This window comes from Gracilinanus agilis, chromosome 1 (genome assembly GCF_016433145.1).
Source record: "Gracilinanus agilis isolate LMUSP501 chromosome 1, AgileGrace, whole genome shotgun sequence".
NCBI classification, from domain to species: Eukaryota; Metazoa; Chordata; class Mammalia; order Didelphimorphia; family Didelphidae; genus Gracilinanus; species Gracilinanus agilis.
The window spans coordinates 501,525,976-501,552,225 of record NC_058130.1 but is presented as its reverse complement, the minus strand read 5'-3'; the positions used below and the strand labels follow the sequence as shown (position 1 = coordinate 501,552,225).

Here is a 26,250-nt window from a genome sequence, read left to right as displayed (position 1 = left end):
AGCTTACTCTCAAATTAGAGCTTTCATCCAAGTACCAATGGGTAGCAAAGGGCTTGTCTTCATATATTCTAAAGTGTTTTTTTAATTAAATATTAGAAACAAAATAGATATTGAAGGGTGTTCTAAACCACATAAAAATTAAACTTTATTGTTTGAACAAATAATTTAAGTCCTGGGAATATACTCTGAAAGTACAAACAAAAGGCAAACAAAAAGAGATATCTGTACAAAGATTTTCATAGCAGCAGTCAGTATGCACACTATCATATAGTTATATTATGTATATAGTATAAAGAACTATTAAAAGCCCAAATGTACAGCAAATGAATTCTGAAATAAACTGTGGTACATTCATATACTGAAATGCCAATATGCAATTAAGAGTCAACAAATGGAAGAAAAAAAAATCCAGAAAAACCTTTATGGAATGAAAGGGGGAGGCAGAATCAGGAGAATAAAGTACATATTAAATACAACAATATAAAAGTGAATAAGAATAAACGGATGAACAAAATCCTGAAGATAACTTAGGAATGAATGAAAACTGATATCTTATACCTTAAATTAATTAAAGTTTAAATAGTTACTAAGCAAGTATAGTTGGTTATATTGACCTTCAAAGGTAAATTTCTAATAAAATATTTAATAAAAAATAAACCATGCCAAAAAAAAAGACAATAATTTTTTTAATGAGGAAAGATGAGACCTTCAAAAATTGCAATAAGGGCCCTTTAAACATCATCTAATTCAATCCTCTCATTTTGCTGAAGGAAAAACAAAAAAAACTTAGCACAAGTCAGATGACATTTCCATGGGTGGATAGCTAGACAGGCAAACTAAGACCAGAACCCATTCAATCTGACTCCTAGTCCAGAGCTATTTTTATTTTATAATATAGGTGATATTGTATACATTATACTGGAATCCAGCCTAGGAGTGACAAAGACATGGGTTCATGTTCCACTTCTAATATAAACTGGCTGTGAGGCTTCAGACAAGTCTCAGTATCCTAGGCAATTCTTTCAAAGACCAAGTTGCAGAATAGTTGCAGACCTAAGTAAGTAGAGCATTATCTTACACAAGTTCAATGAATGAAAATGCAGGTCAGACCGAAAATAAACAAAACTAACAATGTGACTAGAAAAGCTACACTTAAAAACTGCTCTTTCTCCTCCCATGTTACTCCTCCCCAATGAAGGATTTGCTATTGCCTTATGAGAAATGGTAATTTCATTTATGAGAAATTTCTAGTGTATAACTCAACCCAAGTTACTACTAGAAAACATGTCTATCTTTTACATTTTGAGGGGTTTTTTTAGTTATATGTAGTCCCAGTTTTAGAAATTGTATACATTTACAAAAGTTTAAGAATTGAATGCTCTTAGGCTATATTAGAAGTTTTAGCATTGCAATTTTACCTAATTTATCAAATCACTCTGAGAGAATAAACTAACTGAAAATATAGCTGAAAGAAAAACAGCACAAAAAATGGATATTTCCTAATGTTTAGTAAATTTAATTTGTTTTACCAGTACCTTCTATACACCACACCTGAAGTAACATGAGGTCTTTACTTAATTTATATATTTTTTTAAGTTGCATAGAAACCATACAGGATTCATGGGTATGATCTCATGCAAAATTATCATGCAGTAAATATATTTCAACTGTTACTTACAGAATGCCTTTGGGAGATGTGCTACATGAGATGATTGTCTAAAAAAAGTTCTAATTACAGCAAAAAGGAAGGAAATAATCTGCTGTGACATCTACCATTACAGACACTAAACACTTCCTATATGTGATTAACAAGGGCATATTTCCCCTTTTTACTTTTTACTACATTAACTCTTAAACTGTTATATTTACATACACAAGAAAAATAATTTTACTCTAAATATTTATGGTTCAAAGCACTTCATTACAATATATAGGTCTAAGAAAAACAATTTTATATAGTCATTTTTGTATTCCATTCTCCTTTCTCTGAAGGAACAAGTTCCTTCTTAAAAACCTAAATTTAATTATTACAAGAGATTTATGACCTCCCTTGATATTTTGTTTCAATTTGATCTTTGCAGCCTCCAATTACAACTGATATTTGAATTCATTTAAGAGCCAATAAGAAATTAAAGTTTATAACAATAGATCTTATAGACAACCTAGTCAACATAGGAAAAGAAACAAGTGGAAACAAGATACTTATCTTTACATTTATACTTTGTATACTAAAAATATAAAACATTACAAACTATGAGACAGTTACAAGAAAGCTAATAATGGTGGGTTTTGTTTGAAAGCTAGAGAATCAAATCTTTCACTACTTTTTCATTCATAAATGGTTGATGCAGTTTAAGTTAAAAAGAAAAAATTTAAATAAGATTAACATTAAAACTGACAGATGGGAAAGCCAGATAACAAAAATTTAAGTTTATCTGTTATTTAATTGATAAAAAGGAAGAGATAACCCTACTTATTCATTAAATTACCATTTACAAAAAAATTTTTTTCTATAATCTGCTACATTCAAGGTTTACTTCAGGGTCCCCAAACTCTAAGATTCTTATTATTAGTCCTATGTGTTAAATGTTTCAGTTTTTAAAAGTGGTATCTGGTTTTAAAGTTTATACCTATTAGTATTCTGTAGGTTAAGTTTATCAATGATGTTTCTTGTATTGTAGTTACACACCACCATGAATAAATGTTTGACAGAGACAGAATGCTTGTGGAGCACAGAGCTGGACTAGACAATATCTGTGGTCCTTTCCAACTTTGATTCTATGAAGTAAAAGCTTAATAGATTATATGTGAGAGCTTTTTTTTTTTTTTTTTGCCAACTTACAAGTAATATAATGCAATTATTTCCAAATTTTAATAGGTTCAAAAGTGAATATAAATATTAAATGAGAGATCATCCTCAAGGCAAGTTCTATGTTATACATTTTTCTATCTGGAGATAGGATTGAAAAAATACATTCAGATCTCCAAAAAACAACATAAAACATCTTTTCAGATTCATTAGATAATGCCAATTTGAAAGAATATTTAATTTATTTTTGGTTATTTACTACACACAGTTTAAGGGCAGCTTCATACCTTTAAAGGATAAGGGAGCTAGTATTCAGTCTAGTCTTTTGCTACATTGATTCATCCTGATATGTGTCCTTTGATAACAAAAATGTATACTTCACGTATATTTAACACCTGGGGTAGCCAAAAACAAAAAGATGCATTCAAGTATTAACTGCATCAGAAACACTGTTTTACTTTGAACTGTCAGCAGTTTGTATTTCAGTGAGACCTCTTTACATAAGAAGCTAAAAAGGATTTCTAAGGATTTCTAAAGAACAGAATACGCTGATAATTACAGAATTTATAGCACCTAGAGACAGAAGACCTAAAAGGTTATCTAGTTCAACTCCCATCTTTATAGATGAGGAAAACTGAGTCACTAAGAGAGATTAAGTAACTTGACACAGGTCACAAAGGTGCAAAACTTCTTGACTTACTCCAAGTTCACCACACCTTGCAGCCTTTCAAAATCTCTGGGATCTTCTGGAATTGGCAACCAATAATCTCTCAGACTCCTAGGCAAGAATCATACACTAAAAATATTGAGCCTGCTTCTAAGAAGGTTTTTAACATACTTTAAGGAGAAAGTTCAGGTGAAAGTGCCACGGTAAACTCATTATAATATGTCTCATATTGGCAATGGGTCTCATATTGGCAATTAAATTCATTAATTAAGTCCACACTTTCTCCTCAGGAGACAGTAAAATATGCTGATGTGGCATTTTTCTGAAGTAAAGATTCATCACACAACCACTTGAGGCTGTAACCCCCATTTTTTTTTTTTTTTACAACACCTGGATTACTATTCCGGTTGTTCTAACAAAATTTAAGAAACTCCACCCTCTTTTCACCTCCAGGAGTGTTTTCTGAGCCAAAGCAAAGAGAACTTTACCGAACAAGAAGCCCCCCAGCAGAGTAAAGTGTTCTGACAGCTGCCCGAGCCCCCAAGGTGGGGCTGGAAATGGAGAAATTTAACCTTGAGACTGGGTGGAGTGGGGGAGGGTCTTTGGGGTGAGGGTGGGTTAACTACCTAAAAAGTGTAGCCCCGGGAGGCCAGAGCCATTTTTACTTCCTTTCGGTACTTTAATGACAGGGTCTCTCCCCCGCCCCCCACCTCCTCTCCACCCGCGCCAGACCCGAGTAGTGGCCCCAGGCGGGCGGAGAAAGAAGCCGGATGCGGGGTTAGGGAAGGGGTCACGGCCACCTTGGGGGAGGGGGAGGCGGTGAGGGGCGGCGGAGTCCCGACCAGCGAGGAGATGAGACGGTGCCGAAGGACGCGGGCAAAGGGGAAGGAAGTCACCCACCTGCGCGACCTCTTCGCCATCCTTCAAGTACCGCATAGGCGCGGGCTGGGCAGGGGACGCGGTTGTGCCTCCTCCAGCCTCAGATGAGAACGGGCTCCTCCTCTCTCCCACCCTCTGTCCTGCCTTGGCTCCCTCCTCACCGCGCCCCGCTCCCCGGACGGAGGGCGAAAGCGAGAGTCCCGCCGGGGACGAGCGGGCGGGGTCGGAGGGGGATGGACTGTGACCTCCCTACCTCGCACCCTGGGGCTCCCGGGTCTCGCGTCTAACTCCGGCCCGTCCCGGTGAGTGATGCCAGGGACATGTCACGGCAGCGCTTTGCCTCTTTCCGCCTCCCCCGCCCCGGTCTACGCCTGCTCTAGGTCCAGTCTGGCTCCCGGCCTGACCGTCACCCCGCCCAGCCCGCGGCGAGCAGCTCTGCGGGGCGAGCAGCCTCCTGCAGCGGGTTTTGTCCGCACCGCCGAATCTCGCGCCCAGCCTCCCTCTAGAGCCGCCGTTTGAATCTGCGCACGCGGCCCCGAACCTCATTGGCTGGGGCGGCCGCACGCGAGCGGGGTGGGGGAAGAGGTGGGGCGGGGAGAGCGCGCGCAAGAGGGTGGGGGGGGACCTTGGACTGGAGACTGGAGATGGCTAGGAGTAAAAAAAAGTCTGGAGAGAAAAGACTGTGGGGGGAAGAGACCCACGGGCCACGGAAGGGGGCGCCCAGGGCCTGAGGAGAAGTGACAAGACTGGACTGGCTAGGAAAGGCCCGGGAGACAGTGTGTGAAGGGGACCTGGGGTGGGGGAACTTGGCTCCCACAGGGGGATGGAGCACGGGGACACGGACGCGCACGGCGTGCTGGGAAAGTGAGTTCCTGGCGTTTTCCCGGGGGCGGGGGAGTGCGGAAGAGGACTTAGGACTCGACTCTTGCCCGGGCATTGGAGTACTAATTCTGAGACCCGCGGGCTTTTGGAGGTACGGGGAGAGTCCGGTTTTAGTGCCCATGCCAGCCTTAGCCCTTCCAGCCCTTTCGCTCGCTCCCCTGCAGCGTGTGCAGCTGGAGCTGTATAGGTAAGACGTCCGCCATGCGGGGTAAGGCGGAGAGCTTCGGCCGGAGCAGGCGTGGCCGATTCCCCCCACCCCTTCCCCTGGACTAAATGGAAATTAACGAGAGGGAAGGGGCTCACCTGAGCGCGAGTCCGCGGACCCTAAGGTGCTTGAATCCTTGGAGCATCCCTTACCTGGCTCAGAGACTTTGAGATGTGCTCACCTAAATTTGGAGAAATCTGGCCCCCCGGGAGACTTCTAAAGCAACTGAAAGTCCCATAAAAACAAAAACAACCGTGCATCCTCTTTTCTGAGGACAGACTATTAATAAAGTCGTTCGACTTTTTTTTCCCCTTAAGTTAATATAGACTACCCCAGAAAAGTCAAGTGGTAATTTTCATTGGCAGGGCTGCATGCTCTACTGAACCACTTTAAAAAAGCAAAATTTGCTTGACATATTTGCAAAACAGAGATGCAGGTGCAAATGGACGTTGAGAGGGCTTTATACCGAGCTGGCAAAACCTAAAACAGCAGCTTTTTGTATCAGGGTTTCTGGGAAACCTTTTCTTTTTTAACCAGAAACTGTGACTTTACAATTTTTAGATCTATTTTTAAACAACCCTTTCACTCAGTATGTTTTTTGGGGGGTTTTTTTTGGTCATTAAATGATTCTGCTTACTTACATCCACTCGTGCGTTATATCACAACCTCTACTGTTAACAAAAGCCAAATGTTCTCCCTTATATCCACCTCGTGGAAATATTAAATTGAAGAACCCAGCTGGTGAAATCCACCTACCTGAGGCTTTTCCTCAGTAATGTTCTACCCTCTGAAATTATTTGTATTTAACAGAAGCTCCTTGAGATCTAGGACTGATTTCGTGATTTGCTATTTGGTTCAAGTTTTGGTTTCTTTTTTCAGAAAGTGTGCCTTAAACATAGTAGATGCTTTATAACTACTTGTCTAGCAGTTCACTTAACCTAATCAACAGATCCAGTTTTAATTACCAATTCTGATTTTAAATTATTGCAATTTGAACACACAGATATCAAGAACTCTCATTGTATAGTGTATCTTCTTGAGAATAGTTGATGTCTTATACATTCTGTTATAGTCTGGAAAAGATCATTTAAAAGCGTAACTTCATCTAGGACAGTTGGTAAATTAATTTTCTTAGCTATTCTCTTGTTCTTAAAAATAATAATTTTAATCTCCTGGAGAAAGATGAGAACACCTTGCCAAGATAAGTAAGGTGGTACAATGTATAGATTTTTAGACTTGCAGTCAGTAAGACCTGAGTTTGACCTCTCTCTTTGTGTTCTAGAAAAGGCACTTAAACTTCTTTTCCCCTGCATTTCCTCATCTGGAAAATGGGGATATTAAAAGCACCTACTTCCCAAGGTTATATGAGGATCAACTGAAATAGCATAAAACACTTTGCAAAACTTTGTTTTTGCAAATCATCTAATATAAATGCCAGCTATTATTGTTAAGGTGCTTAGCAGACCTTAAAACTCTTCTATATAAATGCCAGCTATTATTATGAGAAAATCAAAGTAGGCCTTACCCTAACCTCAGCCTAAATTTCACCAAGTACAACTCAAATGGTGGGAGTTAGATGTGGTTATAGCCGATAGTAATCTATGTCCCTTCTGTGGCATTCCCTTAATTATTTCTCCTTTGCCTGATGCCTTCTCTATTTTTCCTTATCTCACCCTACCTAAAGGTTAAAGTAGAGAAGTGTGCTAGAAGAGAAGAAATCTCATATGTAGTAACTTTATAGATCGTCTTTACTCCAACCTCCCTTCAGTTTTACAGGTAAAGTAACTTGCTAACACCCTGGCATGGTATATTAATTTATTAAACACAACTTAAAACAACTTAAAGTTTTAGCAGAAAAAATAAAACCACTTCATTAAAAATAAACTTTAATGTTCTTGTTAATTAACCTTTGCCATTTTTGGAAGTGTTAAATATTTCAAACAACCTTTCTAATAAAGAGCTATGGAATTCTTAGGAGGCTTAAAAAAACCAAGAAAGTCAATATTTACTATTTAACTGCAAAAAAATTGTCACCAAGAATTAATTATGCATGTGTATGTATGCTTTCAGGGAAGGAAATAAGCATTTAAATGGCACCCACTAAGGCACTGTGCTAAATGCTTTACAAGTATTATGCTGTTTGATTCTCATAACAAACCCTGCTTAGGTAGATGTTTTATTATCTCCATTTTACAGCTGAGGAAAATGAAGCAAATGAGGATAAGTGGCTTGCCTAGGGTTACCCAGCTAGAGTCTTTCAGGTGGACTTTGAACTTGGGTTTGATTGCTTTCAGCCTAGCTCTCCATCCACTGTGCCATCTAGCTGCCTATGGATCATATACAGAGTTTTCCAAAACTCTTAATGCAGTTTAAGCTATTGAAGCTTATTACTTTTTGTTCAGGATGAGTACCTTTTCATTCTGCGTGCTGGCCTATCAAATCATCTCTTTAAGTTTTAGGATCTTTTATATTTAAGTATAAATGTTTTTTCTTCAAAAAGCCATCCTCATACATATTTTCCCACACAGTTCAGAATCTATCCAGAATTTACTTTAGCTAAAAGCTTAAAATGTAGGAGTTTGAGACCTAAGTGATCCTAAGATGAGAGATGTTTATAACTACTGTGTTAAGCTTGCTAGTATGTATAAACATGTAGACACATGCAACATTCTCACTTTTTTAGAATATAAACTATTAAACCTCAGTCTGAATTTCTTTAAATCTGTTTAGGATCCCTAATTGGCCCCCTCTCAAACTGGGGGGAAAAGTATATTTATATGTGATATATGTATATACATATAAAGTCCATTAACATTCTACTCTGATGCACCATCTTAATGTAGAATTGCTACTAGATTATCAAAGGTTATTTAAGCAGAGCATAAGCTCTGATAGTTCGTCCCAGTCTGAAAAGAATGGGCTCAGCCAGACTGTATGTCTGTAGCCTAAGAATTGGTTCAAAGAATGTCACCAGATTGACTGAAGGATGAGGAATTTTTTGACTACAGCAAGTCTCAAAAACCTACCAAGTCATAGAGTAGTTGCATTGTCCTTAGGGAATGACCATACCAATGAAGTCACCAATCCTTGAAGTATTCAAATGGTCCTATATTTTTATACACATAAATGTACAAGATCTCATTAACCTATTATGTCCATATGATATATACAAATGTCTTGTTACATCTGTAATTGTACTATCAACCATAAATCAGAGGGGGAAAGGGGATATAGAATATTGATAGAAAGCAGTAAGTTGACTAGAGCATAATGATCCTGATGCTCATATAAACATGTTTATTTTCATATGTATATGTGTGTATGTATGTGTGTCTATAACTTTAATGAAGTAAAAAGAAACCAATCACCAGTTGGAATGAGACCAGCCTTAGATGGTCTCAAAAGTAGCATCTTCAACAGTTTCTATAGTTGTGAGTAGGTCAGGAACACTGATAGACCTCTACTCAGGTCCTATCACATTCACAGTTGCAGAATTACAATTCATAGTTGTAGAAGTGGAATGCCCGAGATATCAAAAAAGTTAAAACACAGATATTTAACATAGATAAAGGGAATAGCATGGCCCCCAGGATGCCTATTGTAGTGATCCTGTATTTGGTACACTCTGGTCTTGAGTCCATACTAAGCTCTCTGGAGATCAACTTCCACAGTCAGTTCTTTAAATATGGTTTTTTTTTTAAATTTTTAGTCATCAGCGTCTACCTCTTATACATTTGGGTCAAGTGACTTTTGCCAATGATAGTTCAAACTGCTATTTGGCATATCAAAAATCCACTTTAAAATGGGGTCATTAGTTCTTTTTGTAAATGTTTGGCTTCACCTATATGTAGCAAAAAAATACTTGAGTAACTCAGTGTAAACAATTAAGAATCTCAATTTAACAATATGTAATTTATAGAATATATATTTTAATATATTCTGGTTTAAATTTCTAGTCCATAACAAAACAAATTCAACATGATCATATTCTATACTATAGACATGATCAAATTGACCATCCAGCAGTACATATAATTTTCATTAAACAGCTTTGATAAATACATTTCTCTCCTTCACCTGCTCAAATGTACCTGCACTTAATCTGTTATTCATTTTTCACCTACTAACCATGAAGGCCACTGCTATACTCAAAGTCTTCTTAACCAGATGAAATTGGAAAGTAAAGCTAGAAATGAGTTACTGTGCAAAGAGGGTGCAGAGCCTTCCATATAACAGGCCTTAATAAATGTCCAATTAAATACTTGTGTTGGACTAAAACAAGCTGAGAAGCAAAGATAGGGCTAAGCAGTTTCATAAAATCAGAACTACACAATTTTCCTTATCTCCTGACTCCTACACAGTTATCATTATTACCAGCTTTTTAAAATAGCTGTTTTTGTAGTTCCAAAAATTTAGTTCCCTTATATAGTCATAATAGTGGTTGGTATAGTGAAAATATTACCAGACCAGGAATTGAGGCTATGAGATTTGAGGCAATCATTCTCATTTGGGGCCTCCTTTTGCTTATCTGTTACAAAAAGAGATTGAACTACATGATTCCAGCTCTAAAGTCTGATTCAGAGTAATCGAAAACCAGTATTAAGAGGCATCAAAAGCACATTCAGGAGCTTTGTGTAATTTAGGAGGCAGTGTGTCCAGGGTCTGAACTCTGAAAGGAACTTGCTTTATGTTCTTGTACACATTATTTAAACTCATTCAGCTTCAGTTCTCTCATCTCTAATAAATCACTAAAGATTCAAACATCTCTAGTTTTGCAAAAAGATCTTTTTTGATTCTCTATCCACCTTTTTCTCACTTTTTTTCCCCACTATACTCAAACTTCTTGGCTCTCTTCCTCCATCCTTATGACAATTCATACACTAAACACACATCAAGGCATGAAACGATCATTTAGCAATAACTTTATATATATATATATATATATATAATACCTTTGGGATAGAACACACATATTAACCATTCCCCCCAAAGGCAAATACCTAACATGATTCCAATATGGAGAGGTGAGGAATAAGCACTACTAGCTATTGAATTGATAGAAGAAAAAGTGGAATGTCTGTGGATAGAAATGGTTCTGTTGGCAGAGAAAGAAATGGGATTAGGTCTAGGGAAAAGGAAAGAAAGATATTGCTATCACCCTTCAATTTTCTGATCAGCACTTCCTAAACAAAGTTGGAATACATTCATCTACCATAATCTCTTATATTCCTTTCTTTTCATAGTCATTAATAAGCCCCAAATAAATTAACTCTTCAGTAATGCTCCTGGTTGCAATAGGAATGTTTGTTAGGGAAAGGTTTTAGTTTGTGAGGAAGAGGGCGCTATAACAAGAGTGCCAGTCTTATTTAAGCTCTACATGTCCTGCCATCCTCAGGACAATATTTGAAGTGTTATTTTTACAAGTTAGAGGACAGAATTGACTAATTCTTTTGTTATGCCTTTACCCCAATTTGTTTTCCTTTCTCTTTTAATCTCAGCCCACTAACCTGTTCTAAGATTTGCTCATTCTTGTCCACTAGTAAAAAGAGTAAATTAGGGCTCCAAATATTAGGAACCACTAGAGAAAATTTGGACTTATAGCTATGAAGTAGAACATTGAAGTCACTATATAATTCACATCATATATCTAAAGCTTTTACCCAGTGGATTGGAACAATGATTATCAACCTATTTGGAGCTGAAAAGCCCTTTTTAATTTTAAAAAAAGCATCTATATATTTCATTAGGTTACTCCTTGCTTAAAACTTTTGAATGGTCCCGGCCCCCTATGGCCTACAGAATAAAATGTATGCTTCTTAGGACTGCTTTTGAGGTCTTCTACACTATACTTCCAATCTACTTTTCTAAACGTATTTCACACAATCTGCCTTCTAGCCAAACTGAATTTACCAGCTGTTGCCTCTGGTGCTCTGTGCATTTACCCAAATTATAGGGAATACCTGGAACATATTCCCTCCATACTGCCATCTAGTGAAATTCTTCAAAACCCAGCTGAAGTGCTACCTCCAAGAATTTTTCCAGTGACTTGTCTTGCCTTGTTTTTCTTATAGCATTTTGGATCTCTTCTTTGCCTTACTCTACCTTATATCATACTTTTTTAAATGTTTCTTATCCCTCTCCCCATTTAATTCCTCACTTATCTTTTCATCTCCAGCACCTACTATGGTACTTGGCACAGAGTAGACATTTAGCAAATGTTTGCTGGATTAAAATTGAAAATTTTAGTGTTTAATTTTTAAAATTAAAATGAACCCAAAAAATCAATTTTGAGTATATAAGTATTTTACAGTTCTTTAAGATAAGTGACTAAAACCAAAGGCCATATATCCTTGTACTAGTCCAACCAAGCTTTTCTCTTTTTAAGATTTACCACAAGCAAATTGCGTATCCTTTTGGTATGAAAACACTACAAGTATCAAAAGCCTAAGAAGAAAGTGATTTATCCACCCANTTAAGGTGCTTAGCAGACCTTAAAACTCTTCTATATAAATGCCAGCTATTATTATGAGAAAATCAAAGTAGGCCTTACCCTAACCTCAGCCTAAATTTCACCAAGTACAACTCAAATGGTGGGAGTTAGATGTGGTTATAGCCGATAGTAATCTATGTCCCTTCTGTGGCATTCCCTTAATTATTTCTCCTTTGCCTGATGCCTTCTCTATTTTTCCTTATCTCACCCTACCTAAAGGATAAAGTAGAGAAGTGTGCTAGAAGAGAAGAAATCTCATATGTAGTAACTTTATAGATCGTCTTTACTCCAACCTCCCTTCAGTTTTACAGGTAAAGTAACTTGCTAACACCCTGGCATGGTATATTAATTTATTAAACACAACTTAAAACAACTTAAAGTTTTAGCAGAAAAAATAAAACCACTTCATTAAAAATAAACTTTAATGTTCTTGTTAATTAACCTTTGCCATTTTTGGAAGTGTTAAATATTTCAAACAACCTTTCTAATAAAGAGCTATGGAATTCTTAGGAGGCTTAAAAAAACCAAGAAAGTCAATATTTACTATTTAACTGCAAAAAAATTGTCACCAAGAATTAATTATGCATGTGTATGTATGCTTTCAGGGAAGGAAATAAGCATTTAAATGGCACCCACTAAGGCACTGTGCTAAATGCTTTACAAGTATTATGCTGTTTGATTCTCATAACAAACCCTGCTTAGGTAGATGTTTTATTATCTCCATTTTACAGCTGAGGAAAATGAAGCAAATGAGGATAAGTGGCTTGCCTAGGGTTACCCAGCTAGAGTCTTTCAGGTGGACTTTGAACTTGGGTTTGATTGCTTTCAGCCTAGCTCTCCATCCACTGTGCCATCTAGCTGCCTATGGATCATATACAGAGTTTTCCAAAACTCTTAATGCAGTTTAAGCTATTGAAGCTTATTACTTTTTGTTCAGGATGAGTACCTTTTCATTCTGCGTGCTGGCCTATCAAATCATCTCTTTAAGTTTTAGGATCTTTTATATTTAAGTATAAATGTTTTTTCTTCAAAAAGCCATCCTCATACATATTTTCCCACACAGTTCAGAATCTATCCAGAATTTACTTTAGCTAAAAGCTTAAAATGTAGGAGTTTGAGACCTAAGTGATCCTAAGATGAGAGATGTTTATAACTACTGTGTTAAGCTTGCTAGTATGTATAAACATGTAGACACATGCAACATTCTCACTTTTTTAGAATATAAACTATTAAACCTCAGTCTGAATTTCTTTAAATCTGTTTAGGATCCCTAATTGGCCCCCTCTCAAACTGGGGGGAAAAGTATATTTATATGTGATATATGTATATACATATAAAGTCCATTAACATTCTACTCTGATGCACCATCTTAATGTAGAATTGCTACTAGATTATCAAAGGTTATTTAAGCAGAGCATAAGCTCTGATAGTTCGTCCCAGTCTGAAAAGAATGGGCTCAGCCAGACTGTATGTCTGTAGCCTAAGAATTGGTTCAAAGAATGTCACCAGATTGACTGAAGGATGAGGAATTTTTTGACTACAGCAAGTCTCAAAAACCTACCAAGTCATAGAGTAGTTGCATTGTCCTTAGGGAATGACCATACCAATGAAGTCACCAATCCTTGAAGTATTCAAATGGTCCTATATTTTTATACACATAAATGTACAAGATCTCATTAACCTATTATGTCCATATGATATATACAAATGTCTTGTTACATCTGTAATTGTACTATCAACCATAAATCAGAGGGGGAAAGGGGATATAGAATATTGATAGAAAGCAGTAAGTTGACTAGAGCATAATGATCCTGATGCTCATATAAACATGTTTATTTTCATATGTATATGTGTGTATGTATGTGTGTCTATAACTTTAATGAAGTAAAAAGAAACCAATCACCAGTTGGAATGAGACCAGCCTTAGATGGTCTCAAAAGTAGCATCTTCAACAGTTTCTATAGTTGTGAGTAGGTCAGGAACACTGATAGACCTCTACTCAGGTCCTATCACATTCACAGTTGCAGAATTACAATTCATAGTTGTAGAAGTGGAATGCCCGAGATATCAAAAAAGTTAAAACACAGATATTTAACATAGATAAAGGGAATAGCATGGCCCCCAGGATGCCTATTGTAGTGATCCTGTATTTGGTACACTCTGGTCTTGAGTCCATACTAAGCTCTCTGGAGATCAACTTCCACAGTCAGTTCTTTAAATATGGTTTTTTTTTAAAATTTTTAGTCATCAGCGTCTACCTCTTATACATTTGGGTCAAGTGACTTTTGCCAATGATAGTTCAAACTGCTATTTGGCATATCAAAAATCCACTTTAAAATGGGGTCATTAGTTCTTTTTGTAAATGTTTGGCTTCACCTATATGTAGCAAAAAAATACTTGAGTAACTCAGTGTAAACAATTAAGAATCTCAATTTAACAATATGTAATTTATAGAATATATATTTTAATATATTCTGGTTTAAATTTCTAGTCCATAACAAAACAAATTCAACATGATCATATTCTATACTATAGACATGATCAAATTGACCATCCAGCAGTACATATAATTTTCATTAAACAGCTTTGATAAATACATTTCTCTCCTTCACCTGCTCAAATGTACCTGCACTTAATCTGTTATTCATTTTTCACCTACTAACCATGAAGGCCACTGCTATACTCAAAGTCTTCTTAACCAGATGAAATTGGAAAGTAAAGCTAGAAATGAGTTACTGTGCAAAGAGGGTGCAGAGCCTTCCATATAACAGGCCTTAATAAATGTCCAATTAAATACTTGTGTTGGACTAAAACAAGCTGAGAAGCAAAGATAGGGCTAAGCAGTTTCATAAAATCAGAACTACACAATTTTCCTTATCTCCTGACTCCTACACAGTTATCATTATTACCAGCTTTTTAAAATAGCTGTTTTTGTAGTTCCAAAAATTTAGTTCCCTTATATAGTCATAATAGTGGTTGGTATAGTGAAAATATTACCAGACCAGGAATTGAGGCTATGAGATTTGAGGCAATCATTCTCATTTGGGGCCTCCTTTTGCTTATCTGTTACAAAAAGAGATTGAACTACATGATTCCAGCTCTAAAGTCTGATTCAGAGTAATCGAAAACCAGTATTAAGAGGCATCAAAAGCACATTCAGGAGCTTTGTGTAATTTAGGAGGCAGTGTGTCCAGGGTCTGAACTCTGAAAGGAACTTGCTTTATGTTCTTGTACACATTATTTAAACTCATTCAGCTTCAGTTCTCTCATCTCTAATAAATCACTAAAGATTCAAACATCTCTAGTTTTGCAAAAAGATCTTTTTTGATTCTCTATCCACCTTTTTCTCACTTTTTTTCCCCACTATACTCAAACTTCTTGGCTCTCTTCCTCCATCCTTATGACAATTCATACACTAAACACACATCAAGGCATGAAACGATCATTTAGCAATAACTTTATATATATATATATATATATATAATACCTTTGGGATAGAACACACATATTAACCATTCCCCCCAAAGGCAAATACCTAACATGATTCCAATATGGAGAGGTGAGGAATAAGCACTACTAGCTATTGAATTGATAGAAGAAAAAGTGGAATGTCTGTGGATAGAAATGGTTCTGTTGGCAGAGAAAGAAATGGGATTAGGTCTAGGGAAAAGGAAAGAAAGATATTGCTATCACCCTTCAATTTTCTGATCAGCACTTCCTAAACAAAGTTGGAATACATTCATCTACCATAATCTCTTATATTCCTTTCTTTTCATAGTCATTAATAAGCCCCAAATAAATTAACTCTTCAGTAATGCTCCTGGTTGCAATAGGAATGTTTGTTAGGGAAAGGTTTTAGTTTGTGAGGAAGAGGGCGCTATAACAAGAGTGCCAGTCTTATTTAAGCTCTACATGTCCTGCCATCCTCAGGACAATATTTGAAGTGTTATTTTTACAAGTTAGAGGACAGAATTGACTAATTCTTTTGTTATGCCTTTACCCCAATTTGTTTTCCTTTCTCTTTTAATCTCAGCCCACTAACCTGTTCTAAGATTTGCTCATTCTTGTCCACTAGTAAAAAGAGTAAATTAGGGCTCCAAATATTAGGAACCACTAGAGAAAATTTGGACTTATAGCTATGAAGTAGAACATTGAAGTCACTATATAATTCACATCATATATCTAAAGCTTTTACCCAGTGGATTGGAACAATGATTATCAACCTATTTGGAGCTGAAAAGCCCTTTTTAATTTTAAAAAAAGCATCTATATATTTCATTAGGTTACTCCTTGCTTAAAACTTTTGAATGGTCCCGGCCCCCTATGGCCTACAGAATAAAATGTATGCTTCTTAGGACTGCTTTTGAGGTCTTCTACACTATACTTCCAATCTACTTTTCTAAACGTATTTCACACAATCTGCCTTCTAGCCAAACTGAATTTACCAGCTGTTGCCTCTGGTGCTCTGTGCATTTACCCAAATTATAGGGAATACCTGGAACATATTCCCTCCATACTGCCATCTAGTGAAATTCTTCAAAACCCAGCTGAAGTGCTACCTCCAAGAATTTTTCCAGTGACTTGTCTTGCCTTGTTTTTCTTATAGCATTTTGGATCTCTTCTTTGCCTTACTCTACCTTATATCATACTTTTTTAAATGTTTCTTATCCCTCTCCCCATTTAATTCCTCACTTATCTTTTCATCTCCAGCACCTACTATGGTACTTGGCACAGAGTAGACATTTAGCAAATGTTTGCTGGATTAAAATTGAAAATTTTAGTGTTTAATTTTTAAAATTAAAATGAACCCAAAAAATCAATTTTGAGTATATAAGTATTTTACAGTTCTTTAAGATAAGTGACTAAAACCAAAGGCCATATATCCTTGTACTAGTCCAACCAAGCTTTTCTCTTTTTAAGATTTACCACAAGCAAATTGCATATCCTTTTGGTATGAAAACACTACAAGTATCAAAAGCCTAAGAAGAAAGTGATTTATCCACCCAACAAACATTATTAAGTACCTACTACCTGGTAAGACACTAAGCTAGCTGGTAAGGAAATGTTACCTCTGGCTAAGCAGAATGACATGTACACAAATAAGTATAAAACATGTCAGGGAATAAGTACTATAGAATAACAAATAGGAGAAATTGTTATAAGAAAATTGAGGATGATATTTTCATTAAGATTAACCTCAGAGTTCAAATGGTAGCTTAGTCCATTGGATTTGTTTTTGTATGTTTAAAAAAATATAATTGTATGAAGTTACTCCACACCAAAATCATTCAAAAGAGATTGTTATTTGTGAATTATCACTCTCAAGAGTTCCTTCCTAAAAGTTTAGTGGACTGTGAGTGATTCACTAAGAAAAACAAAAAATTTTAGTTCATAGTATCTCTTAGATTTTGAAAATAAGGGTTGTGTCTCAGTTAAATTCATAAGCACAAAAGTGAATGTTTACTAGGTAAGTAAAATATGTTAAGTATGGGCAAACTCTATAATAGGTAATTATGTAAGATTGTCAATATTTTCCCTTTACTTATACTTGCTAAAAAGGCTATTCAGAGCAAAGATAACAGATTAGAGGTGTACAGTACAGCACATCAGTAATCTAAGATTTTCCAGCACCACCTCTGAACAGTATTTGTAAACATGAATGGATAATATAATATGCAGAAAATAGAATTAAGTTCCACCAGCAACATTAAGTTGGGAGGGTGGCAACAGACCTGTTTGGTCTTAAAGATAAGTAGTTTTTTTAAATCCCCAAATTATGGATATTAACACATATGAACTTCAACAGTGATTCTCAAATTTATACTATACAGCTTTCTGAAATATCTTACAACCTCTCAGGAAATGAAGGGAGAAAATGGAGCTGGCCATTCTAAGAAGAAAAAAGAATAGGCCAAGGAGAGAAGGCTGCAAGCTATTAGGAAGTGGGAAGTTGGACAAGAAGAGCTGTAAAAAGTTTCCCTAAATCTGCAATAAGGAATTGCCACCAAATTTGTTTATGCAAATTAAAATAAATTCAAAATATATGAAACTGTGTACCTAAGTGTTTCAGTAATTTTCAGGGGCACGCTGAGGGAAGCATCTACAGCATAGGAAGTTGACAAGTCATAGAATTTTGAACTTCAACATTACCAATAGAGTTCACAGCTGTGTCTAAAATCTATGTCTAATAGTAAATCCATATCCACATGACAAGTGCTGACAGAAAGACCTGCTGCAGCTTTCTATTTATCTGCAAAACAAGTACAAAGAATTGTATGAAATCCCATCCCCTCTTCCATAGTACCTTATTAGACAAAAGCATTTATGCAAACCCGGCCTCAGCCACTTCCCAGCTGTGTGACCCTGGGCAAGTCACTTGACCCCCATTGCCCACCCTTACCAATCTTCCACCTAAGAGACAATACACCCAAGTACAAGGGTTTAAAAAAAAAAAAAAAAGCATTTATGTAAACCTGAACCTATGTAAAGATCTCTAAGTAGAATTAACATGCATGATTCATGCACTCACTGGCCTATGAATAAACAATAATTAGCATCAGTTTTCCTTTCTTATATTTTAAGCCTAATTATCCACTGCAAATTGGGACAAACTAATTAAATATACTCTTTCTCATAAAGAATCTGAATGTTATGTATTCACGTAAGCATCTTATCCAAGAATCAGCATGTGAAAATATAGCTGAGATTGAGCTACAAAGAATTTATACCATCTATTTAATACTTCTACTACCACAGCAACAAGTTATCATTTATATTGCACAAACCAGCCATAAAATCACCAAGGAGAAATTTTATATCATGTTCCTTGGAATTATTCTAGTCTGTCAACAATGTTACCAAGCTTCCTGTTACCAAGCTTCCTATTCACCTAACAAGGTGACTACAGATGAGACTCCACAAGCCACAAGCAAGCCTCACTATTTTCTACCCATATCTTGTAATATCTTTTCTTTCCCTACAAGCAGAACTCACCAATATGTAAGCCTAGTACAAATCCTGAGATTTTTACACATTTATTTGACCTCAGGTCAATGATTATATAAGACTCATGTAGGCCAGACCCTGGGAATAGGAAAAAAAAAACTTGACAAAATTTAAGCATCTCATCATTGCGGAACTGTGAATTCTATACAACTTAAAGGTTTTATTTTGTTTTTTAATTTCAATGAATGGGGTCCCCTGAGGTGATGTTTAACTAGATCTAAAATATCCAGTGGCAAAGAATAATACTATCCTAATACTATATATATGCCTCCTGAGCAGATGATAGGTTTGTTGGTCAACTACACTGCCTTGTTGGCTTTTTCTTCCTTTGAGATAAATACCAGGTCTTTAAAGCCTGATTAACGGGCACAGACTGATTTTGAATAGGACAGCAAATGTCCATTGGTAGGGAGGCTGGTCTAGGTTACAAGGGCAATAAAGCTAACAGATCTACTCAGTGATCTAATTCATGCTTCTGACATTTATCACTGTGTTCTCATTAAGTTTAAACCACATATAGTCAGTTGAAAAAGTTAAAGGATTAGTCATAAAACCATTATATAAAGATTTGAAGATACATAAAATATCAACTTTATTCCAATAATTATCAACCATAAATGACTTAAGTAAAATTTTAGACTTAAATGAAATATCAAATTATTTAAATAAGTTATTTCCTTATGACTGCTACTTCATTAAACATGCTAACTCAATACTATTGCACTGTTTATTCTGATGGGCATACAAAACAATACTAAGGCAACAGATTCACTTATTAAAAATTATTACTATAATGTATTTTAGAACTTAAAGTTATTGCTTAGACAAAAGTAGAATTCAGTATTGCTGATTAGTTGAGAAAAACATGTAGCCTAACACTACATAGCCCATATTCTTTTTAATTGTCATGTCTTTAATCCAATTTTATAAAAATTAACATGAAATCAAAGTTCTGTCTTTAAAGCAAGGATTTTTAACCTGGGGTTTATTAATTTCTAAAAAATATTTTGAAAACTATCTCCATTTAATTGGACCTTTGTAATCCTATTCATTTTATGCATTTAAAAACATTCTAAGATGAGACCTAAAGGCTTCATCACAATATTAAAGGAGTCTAAGACACAAAAATGGTTAATAATTCCCTGCTAATAGCAATTTTGTCATTGTTATTTTTTAAGTGTTTGCCTTATACGGAGAGCCAGTATAACCCATACTTTATGGCTAACAGTTCTAAACTTTTTTTTCTTCCAATTTAAAAATCAGGTTTCTAAAATTCTACAACTTAATCTGCATTAAGAGGAAAAAAATGTTTTAAATACTTGTCTCTTTATAATACTTAACTTATAGAAGAATATAAAACAACCTTTGATGTAGTAACAATTATTTCAGAGTATCCAAATATTTTTTCATCTGCAAAATATTAAGGCATAATTCCAAGGAAACTTAAGAATTAAAAATGATTACCAAAATTTGTGAGATGTGGAAAAGTTGGGGAAAAAAGCAGCATGTTTTAACTTATAATTTTAATATAGCAATCAAAGAAAACTCCAAGTACTGTACAGTCAAGTGTAATATGGTACACTATATACTGTTATAATACACTATCATTACATTACAGATTTAAAAAACCCATATGTAATTAATACAGCAATCACAAATAAAACAAATCAAAACGTGCTGGATAACAACCAGTGCTGTAGGGATGGTATAACTTCTATGCTAATTTCTTTTAGTCACACTTAAAGCACTTGCCATCTTCTAAATATATACACTATTACTTCTTATTTATACATATTTTAAATAACATTTCCCTCCAAAAAGTGCACTCATTAGTTCTTGGCAATAATCCTCAAAGTCAAATAAACCTGAAAATACTAATAACTTTTTCAGTCTTTTATTGCTCTACCACAGGCATAAAGGCTCAGAAATGGATTCTGCATTTTAGAAAGGATGTAAGATCTTAAAATGTAAAATACTAAGTAGCTGATATTGACAAGGAAAAATTAACATCAACTAAAAAGTTCAACTAGTTTTCCTTTTCTTTTACATGAGAATAATCATGTTAATATTGTACTATAAAAAGCATATAGATTCCATAATTTTAAAAAATTTAAATGTCAAATATACAAGTAATGGCATTTTCTTCAGTAATTTCACATTTTGTATGATTCCTGCTGTTTTGGAACAAAGCTAAAACTCTCACGATTTGATAACCTAACATATGAATTAAAACATTTAGCATTTCTATGTATTGTCAAAAATGGCAGAACTTGCTAAGTTACTTGGCAAATCTCATGTTGGTAGTACCCTTTGTTATTTTATTTTACTAAGTATACATTTAAATATTATGATTTGTTTTTAAATGAACAGTTCTGAGTCTTCTCATCCTCAAAATAATAAATTTCTTGTGGAATTAATAATGATGGGCATTAGGACAAGATAATTTTGTAAAACTGATCTAATAATCCTCTTGCAAACCAGAATCTACCAATTTATTCAGAATATCTATTTTCTCACTAACTCTTAAAGGCCATTTTAAATTCAATGGAATTCAGCCCATGGTACAGTTGTTTGATTGGGGGGGGGGGGTGCGGAATAGCCCAAATGTAAATTGAGTCCTATGAGAATTTTTTTACATCTCAAATTCTTCTCTGCAGTATTTCAGTAATGAGACAAATCATGTCCTCTTGGAACGGCTTTACAAACAAAATTATATGATTTGGGGGGGAAATATTTTATGATTGCATAAAATATATTCAAGTTAATATACTGTCAAGTTCTTATGTGAATAAGAGAAGTGGCATATTAATGTTTTCATCTAAAGATCCAGACATTACTGTGTTAATTTATAATGTTAGCTAGCAGCATATATTAATAGTTAACCATGTAAAATAATACTGTTATAAATGTTTCCATTTTGTGGCTAACAAATGATATGCCAGTGATCTTCAATAAATGTCAATACTATCTGGTATATGAAACTTTAGCAAATGACGTTCCCTGAGGTAAAAAAACCCTGCACAAAACTACTGCTCACCTCCCATTTAACTGGGTACTTTCAAAATTAGATCATATATGAGTCAGTACTGGTAGTGCAGAGGTCTTTATATAAGGTAGTATGCTTGTCCAGAACCACAGCTGTTTTTCAGTCACATCTCAATGGTAAGCAGTAACCCTGAATTTTTTTTTTTTGGGGGGGGGGGAAGGGAGGATACTGCTACAAAGCAAGAAATTATCTTCATACCTTCCATAGCCAAGAGCAGCTGCTAAATTTCTTGGCTACATCACACTTTCCAAAGGAATATTAGAAGCATAGTGATAGGAAAAACAATAAATTTTAGGCCTTTAAACTTATTTTTTAATGTATCATCCCCTCATCGTTAATATATAACTGTATGGTATTGTGCAGTACTGTTACGTATGAGTTTTAAAATTTCAACTGGTTTCCCCATATTCTGGTTGTCTTTAAGATATATCTGAACTTGGACCATTAACACAAACATGATAAGTTTACCTACAAGAAAAATTATTAAGGGAGAAAATATAAAGAAATTAATTTAAATTTTCAACCAGACTAAGGACTATAAAATAAAGCTGAGTTTGAAAAGTTCACCAAAAGTTATGGCATAACTTCTAAGAGGACATAAAAATCAAACACAATGACCACTGCAGACTTTCCAGCTCACAAAGTAAAAGTTTGGTGATCATTTCCAGTGATTCCCATGCTATCACAAAAGGCAGGACTAAGATAACAATATTTATTCTACAGCAACCTATTTGATTATTGTACACGTAAAAGAAAAAGAATGGCTATAATTAAACAGAATAAGACAAAGTAAGTGTAAAGAACCTCAACTGTGAGATTTAGTAAAGATGTGTCATTTTGCTTATCTCTGAAAGGCAGCACCTACACCATTCAAGACCTCAGCTGGGGTAAAATCATTTCTAGGAATCTGATCACTTCAGAGCCAAGCTTTTTATTCTTTAAACACAAGAGAACCCAAACTACCAGACTAATGTCCATACATCAGTGTAATGTAAGCAGCCGTGCTGTAGCAACAAAAATTAGTAAAATGTCTGAGGTTATGACTAAATTCCTGCTTTTGCATGTACATTCTGATTCACATAAGATAAGCATGAAAACTTAATAGGTTAACTTTGTTTTGTTTTTCTACTTTATACTCAAACAGGATTTGTAAGTCATCAACCCAACACACACAGTCACAAGTTAAGAAAATATTTTTGTGTTCAAGAAAAGATGATTCTCTGATTTACCTGGAAGCAAGGAATTACCTTGTTAGACAGTTTCCCTGTGGTAAAAGAAGAGGAAATGTACATTTTAATGACCAAGAAAGCCAAAATAATTATTGTGGATAGATACCGTAGACTGAGGATTTATACATAAAAGTTCTTATAGCCAAATGTGAAATGTTACTTGGTGGTTATATTTCACACTTTATGCAAAAATAGTACACACTATAAAATAGTTATAAATCTCCCTCAACCTACTACTCTCTGATCTGCAGAAAGACAAATTCTTCTAATTTTAGAAATCGAAAAACCTGAAAGTTTCCAAATTAAAAAAAAAACCTTGATAAAATTAAACCCAAATATGCCTCACTCAGTTTAGTTTTGAAGTGTTCAGATTCTCTGAAATTAAGTGACTTCAACTGATGTACTTTCACAAAGAGAACCTCATTTACTGAGAAACACTATAAAATGCCTAAATTCCTTATGACAAAAAAAAAAGAAAAAAAAAGATTTTTAGTAAACCTGCAGAGATCAGAATATAATTTTCATGGACCTGTTATATGTGCAAACAGAGACACCCAGGCCTTCAATACTCTAGAGAAGGTTGTATTAATATACATTCTGTCTTTCATCCATTCAAATTCAACTTAATTTCAGTGAGCAGAGGAAGAATGTAAAACAAAATGCACAATACAAAATGCAAATCTGCAGGATAAGGAGGTAAAATAGTGCAATACCAATGTCAAGATAAACATTCTTTGTCTTATGGAATAAGCACAACATCTGCTTCTCAAGGAAGCTGGCACTAAAGATTTTATGAATACACTAAGTGAATGCCAAGTTGATCAGGGTATGATGCAGGAAAATTTGCATCACAAATTCAAGTGAAGCCAACAAATAATGATCCTATGGGCACCAAAAAAAAAAAAGGAAACAGTTCCTGTCTCCAAGAAATTTCAACAGACACTTAGCATATCCAAGCTTAAATACCATTGATCAAAATTTTAGAACAAAGCAACTCATTAATAAAGAATAATTCTCATTTGATAAGTTCTCTGTGACTGACAAACTTTGAAAATTGGAGATCATAGAACTATATCTACACCATTATCTGTTGTACTTCCTATCACAACACTTTCTAACCAACCTGTGAGATTAAAAAATTAGGTGGCATTTGCCTTGCTTAGGATTCAGGAAACAATATTAACATGCTACCATGTAACAAAGCACCCTACTGGCTGTGTTAATTCAGACAGTAACATAACGGAATCAAATTCACTTTATCCTTCTAGAATAGATTTTTTTGTTTTAACCTTGCTCAAGTGGCAAAAACTGTATATTACACTCTATTTCCAAGTTATTTTAATCAAGAATACATAGCTCTATGAATGTATTTAAATCTAAGGAAATGTCAGGTTCATATAAAGTGTCTAATATACTGTATTATGAATTTTAATATACAGTTCAGTTCTGGTTGCTCTCAGATTTACATAAACATATTTTTACACTATAATAAATGTCTGGGATAGTTATTTGGAATAACATTAACTTCAACAAATTTAATTTTTTGCCCAGTTCTAGCTTTTTCAGTAATCTTAAACATACTTAGCAAGAGAACTTTCACATGTTTGAAGAATTAAGACTCTCATGGAATTAAAATTACAAAGAACTTTCAATTACCCACATCTACAGCAGAAACTCATTCTCAGTGCATCTTCTAATAACTAATTTACAGGTAATTCAGAGCCAGCCTGGGCAGGAGTATATTAAAAGCTATTGCCAATCACACACTTGCTATCATGCACTGAAGAACAAGATATAATCTTTGAAATATACATACAAGATTTTTTCTTTTAAATGACTAATCATGTATGTGGCCCAGCCAACAACATTACATATTCACAATAAACATTCTGCCCTTAGTAGCCCCTCACTAATCAAGAATGATCCATTGGCTCAGTTGCATTAGTCATTTCAGCATCTTGACTATCCATCTCTTCAGGCTCATCCACAGAATTTCCTTTTTGTGCTTTCGACCTTGTAGCAAACGTTGTTCCCATTGCACTTGCCACATTTCCACCAGTTGTTTCTGCATTCAAATGCTCAGTACCACCAGTTACAGGAAAAGATTCAGGTAAGCCAGCCTGAAAACTCCCAGATTTTGCAGATGAACTTACAACTTCTACTTTCCTTTGAGGAAAATCAGTTGGTGACTGTTCTGTATTCTGATCGCGTAAGTGCCTGTCCATTGAAGCCTGGATAGATGAAACCATTTCCTGCAATTTTTTTCGCTGGGCTTCAATCAAGTTAGGATCCAGCTGCCGACTGTCTCTCATTGTTACTACTCCAGGAGCTATCCGAATAAGCTCACTATTACCAGGAGGTGCTGTAAATACTGAAGGATCTGGTTTTGCAGAACTAGCAGCAAAATCTGTTCCTGTACTATGTTTTCTAACAACCGGACCTTCTCTAGCTCTCTGATCAAGGAGAGGGCTACTAGACGCAGTCCCAAGAGAATGCCCTTTTCCTTGGAAGGCAGTTACATTATGTAGTTGTTCTGATTTTTTTTTCACTACTCCACCACTACCTAATTTCAAGAGACCATGTGAGGGACTTGATTCTCGACTTCTTGAAGTAGTCTCTGCCCGAACCTGACTTAAAGCCTCTCTCACTGAATCTTCAACATTAGGACTAATGGGGAAGTGCCCAGCTGCATCCACACACAATTCCAATCTATCTTCTGAAGCATTGTAGACAAAGGTTTTACCAGGAAGATGTGGAAAAGTGCAATGCTTGCCATCAGCCATACCTGTGAAAAAAGGGGAAAAAAATCAGAAATTTACTTTCTTCAGTTCATATTTAAAAGATTACTGAAAAAGCACTGTTAACTCTGAAATACTGTGAAGCTTAATTTCGTTATCCCAGTGAGTGGTCAGTAGCTTTATGTAGCTTTTCCATACCTGGTAGTTGAGAAACCAAAGAATTAAAACTAAAAAGTATATCCCACCATATGGAAAATGAACTTAAAGCATTTGTTCATAAGTCTTTTATCTATTTGATGG

General features: G+C 35.3%; 1 protein-coding gene across 1 annotated transcript in view; it reads right to left on the bottom strand.

Moving 5' to 3' along the window:
• Positions 1-24,613: 24,613 nt before the first annotated feature.
• VCPIP1 (valosin containing protein interacting protein 1) overlaps positions 24,614-26,250 on the bottom strand; it is a 32,336-nt gene continuing 30,699 nt past the window's right edge. The window contains exon 3 of the mRNA XM_044657979.1: positions 24,614-25,997. Coding sequence (XP_044513914.1) covers positions 25,126-25,997 — 872 coding nt within the window. The 3' untranslated portion in view covers positions 24,614-25,125. The remainder of the gene's footprint in view (positions 25,998-26,250) is intronic.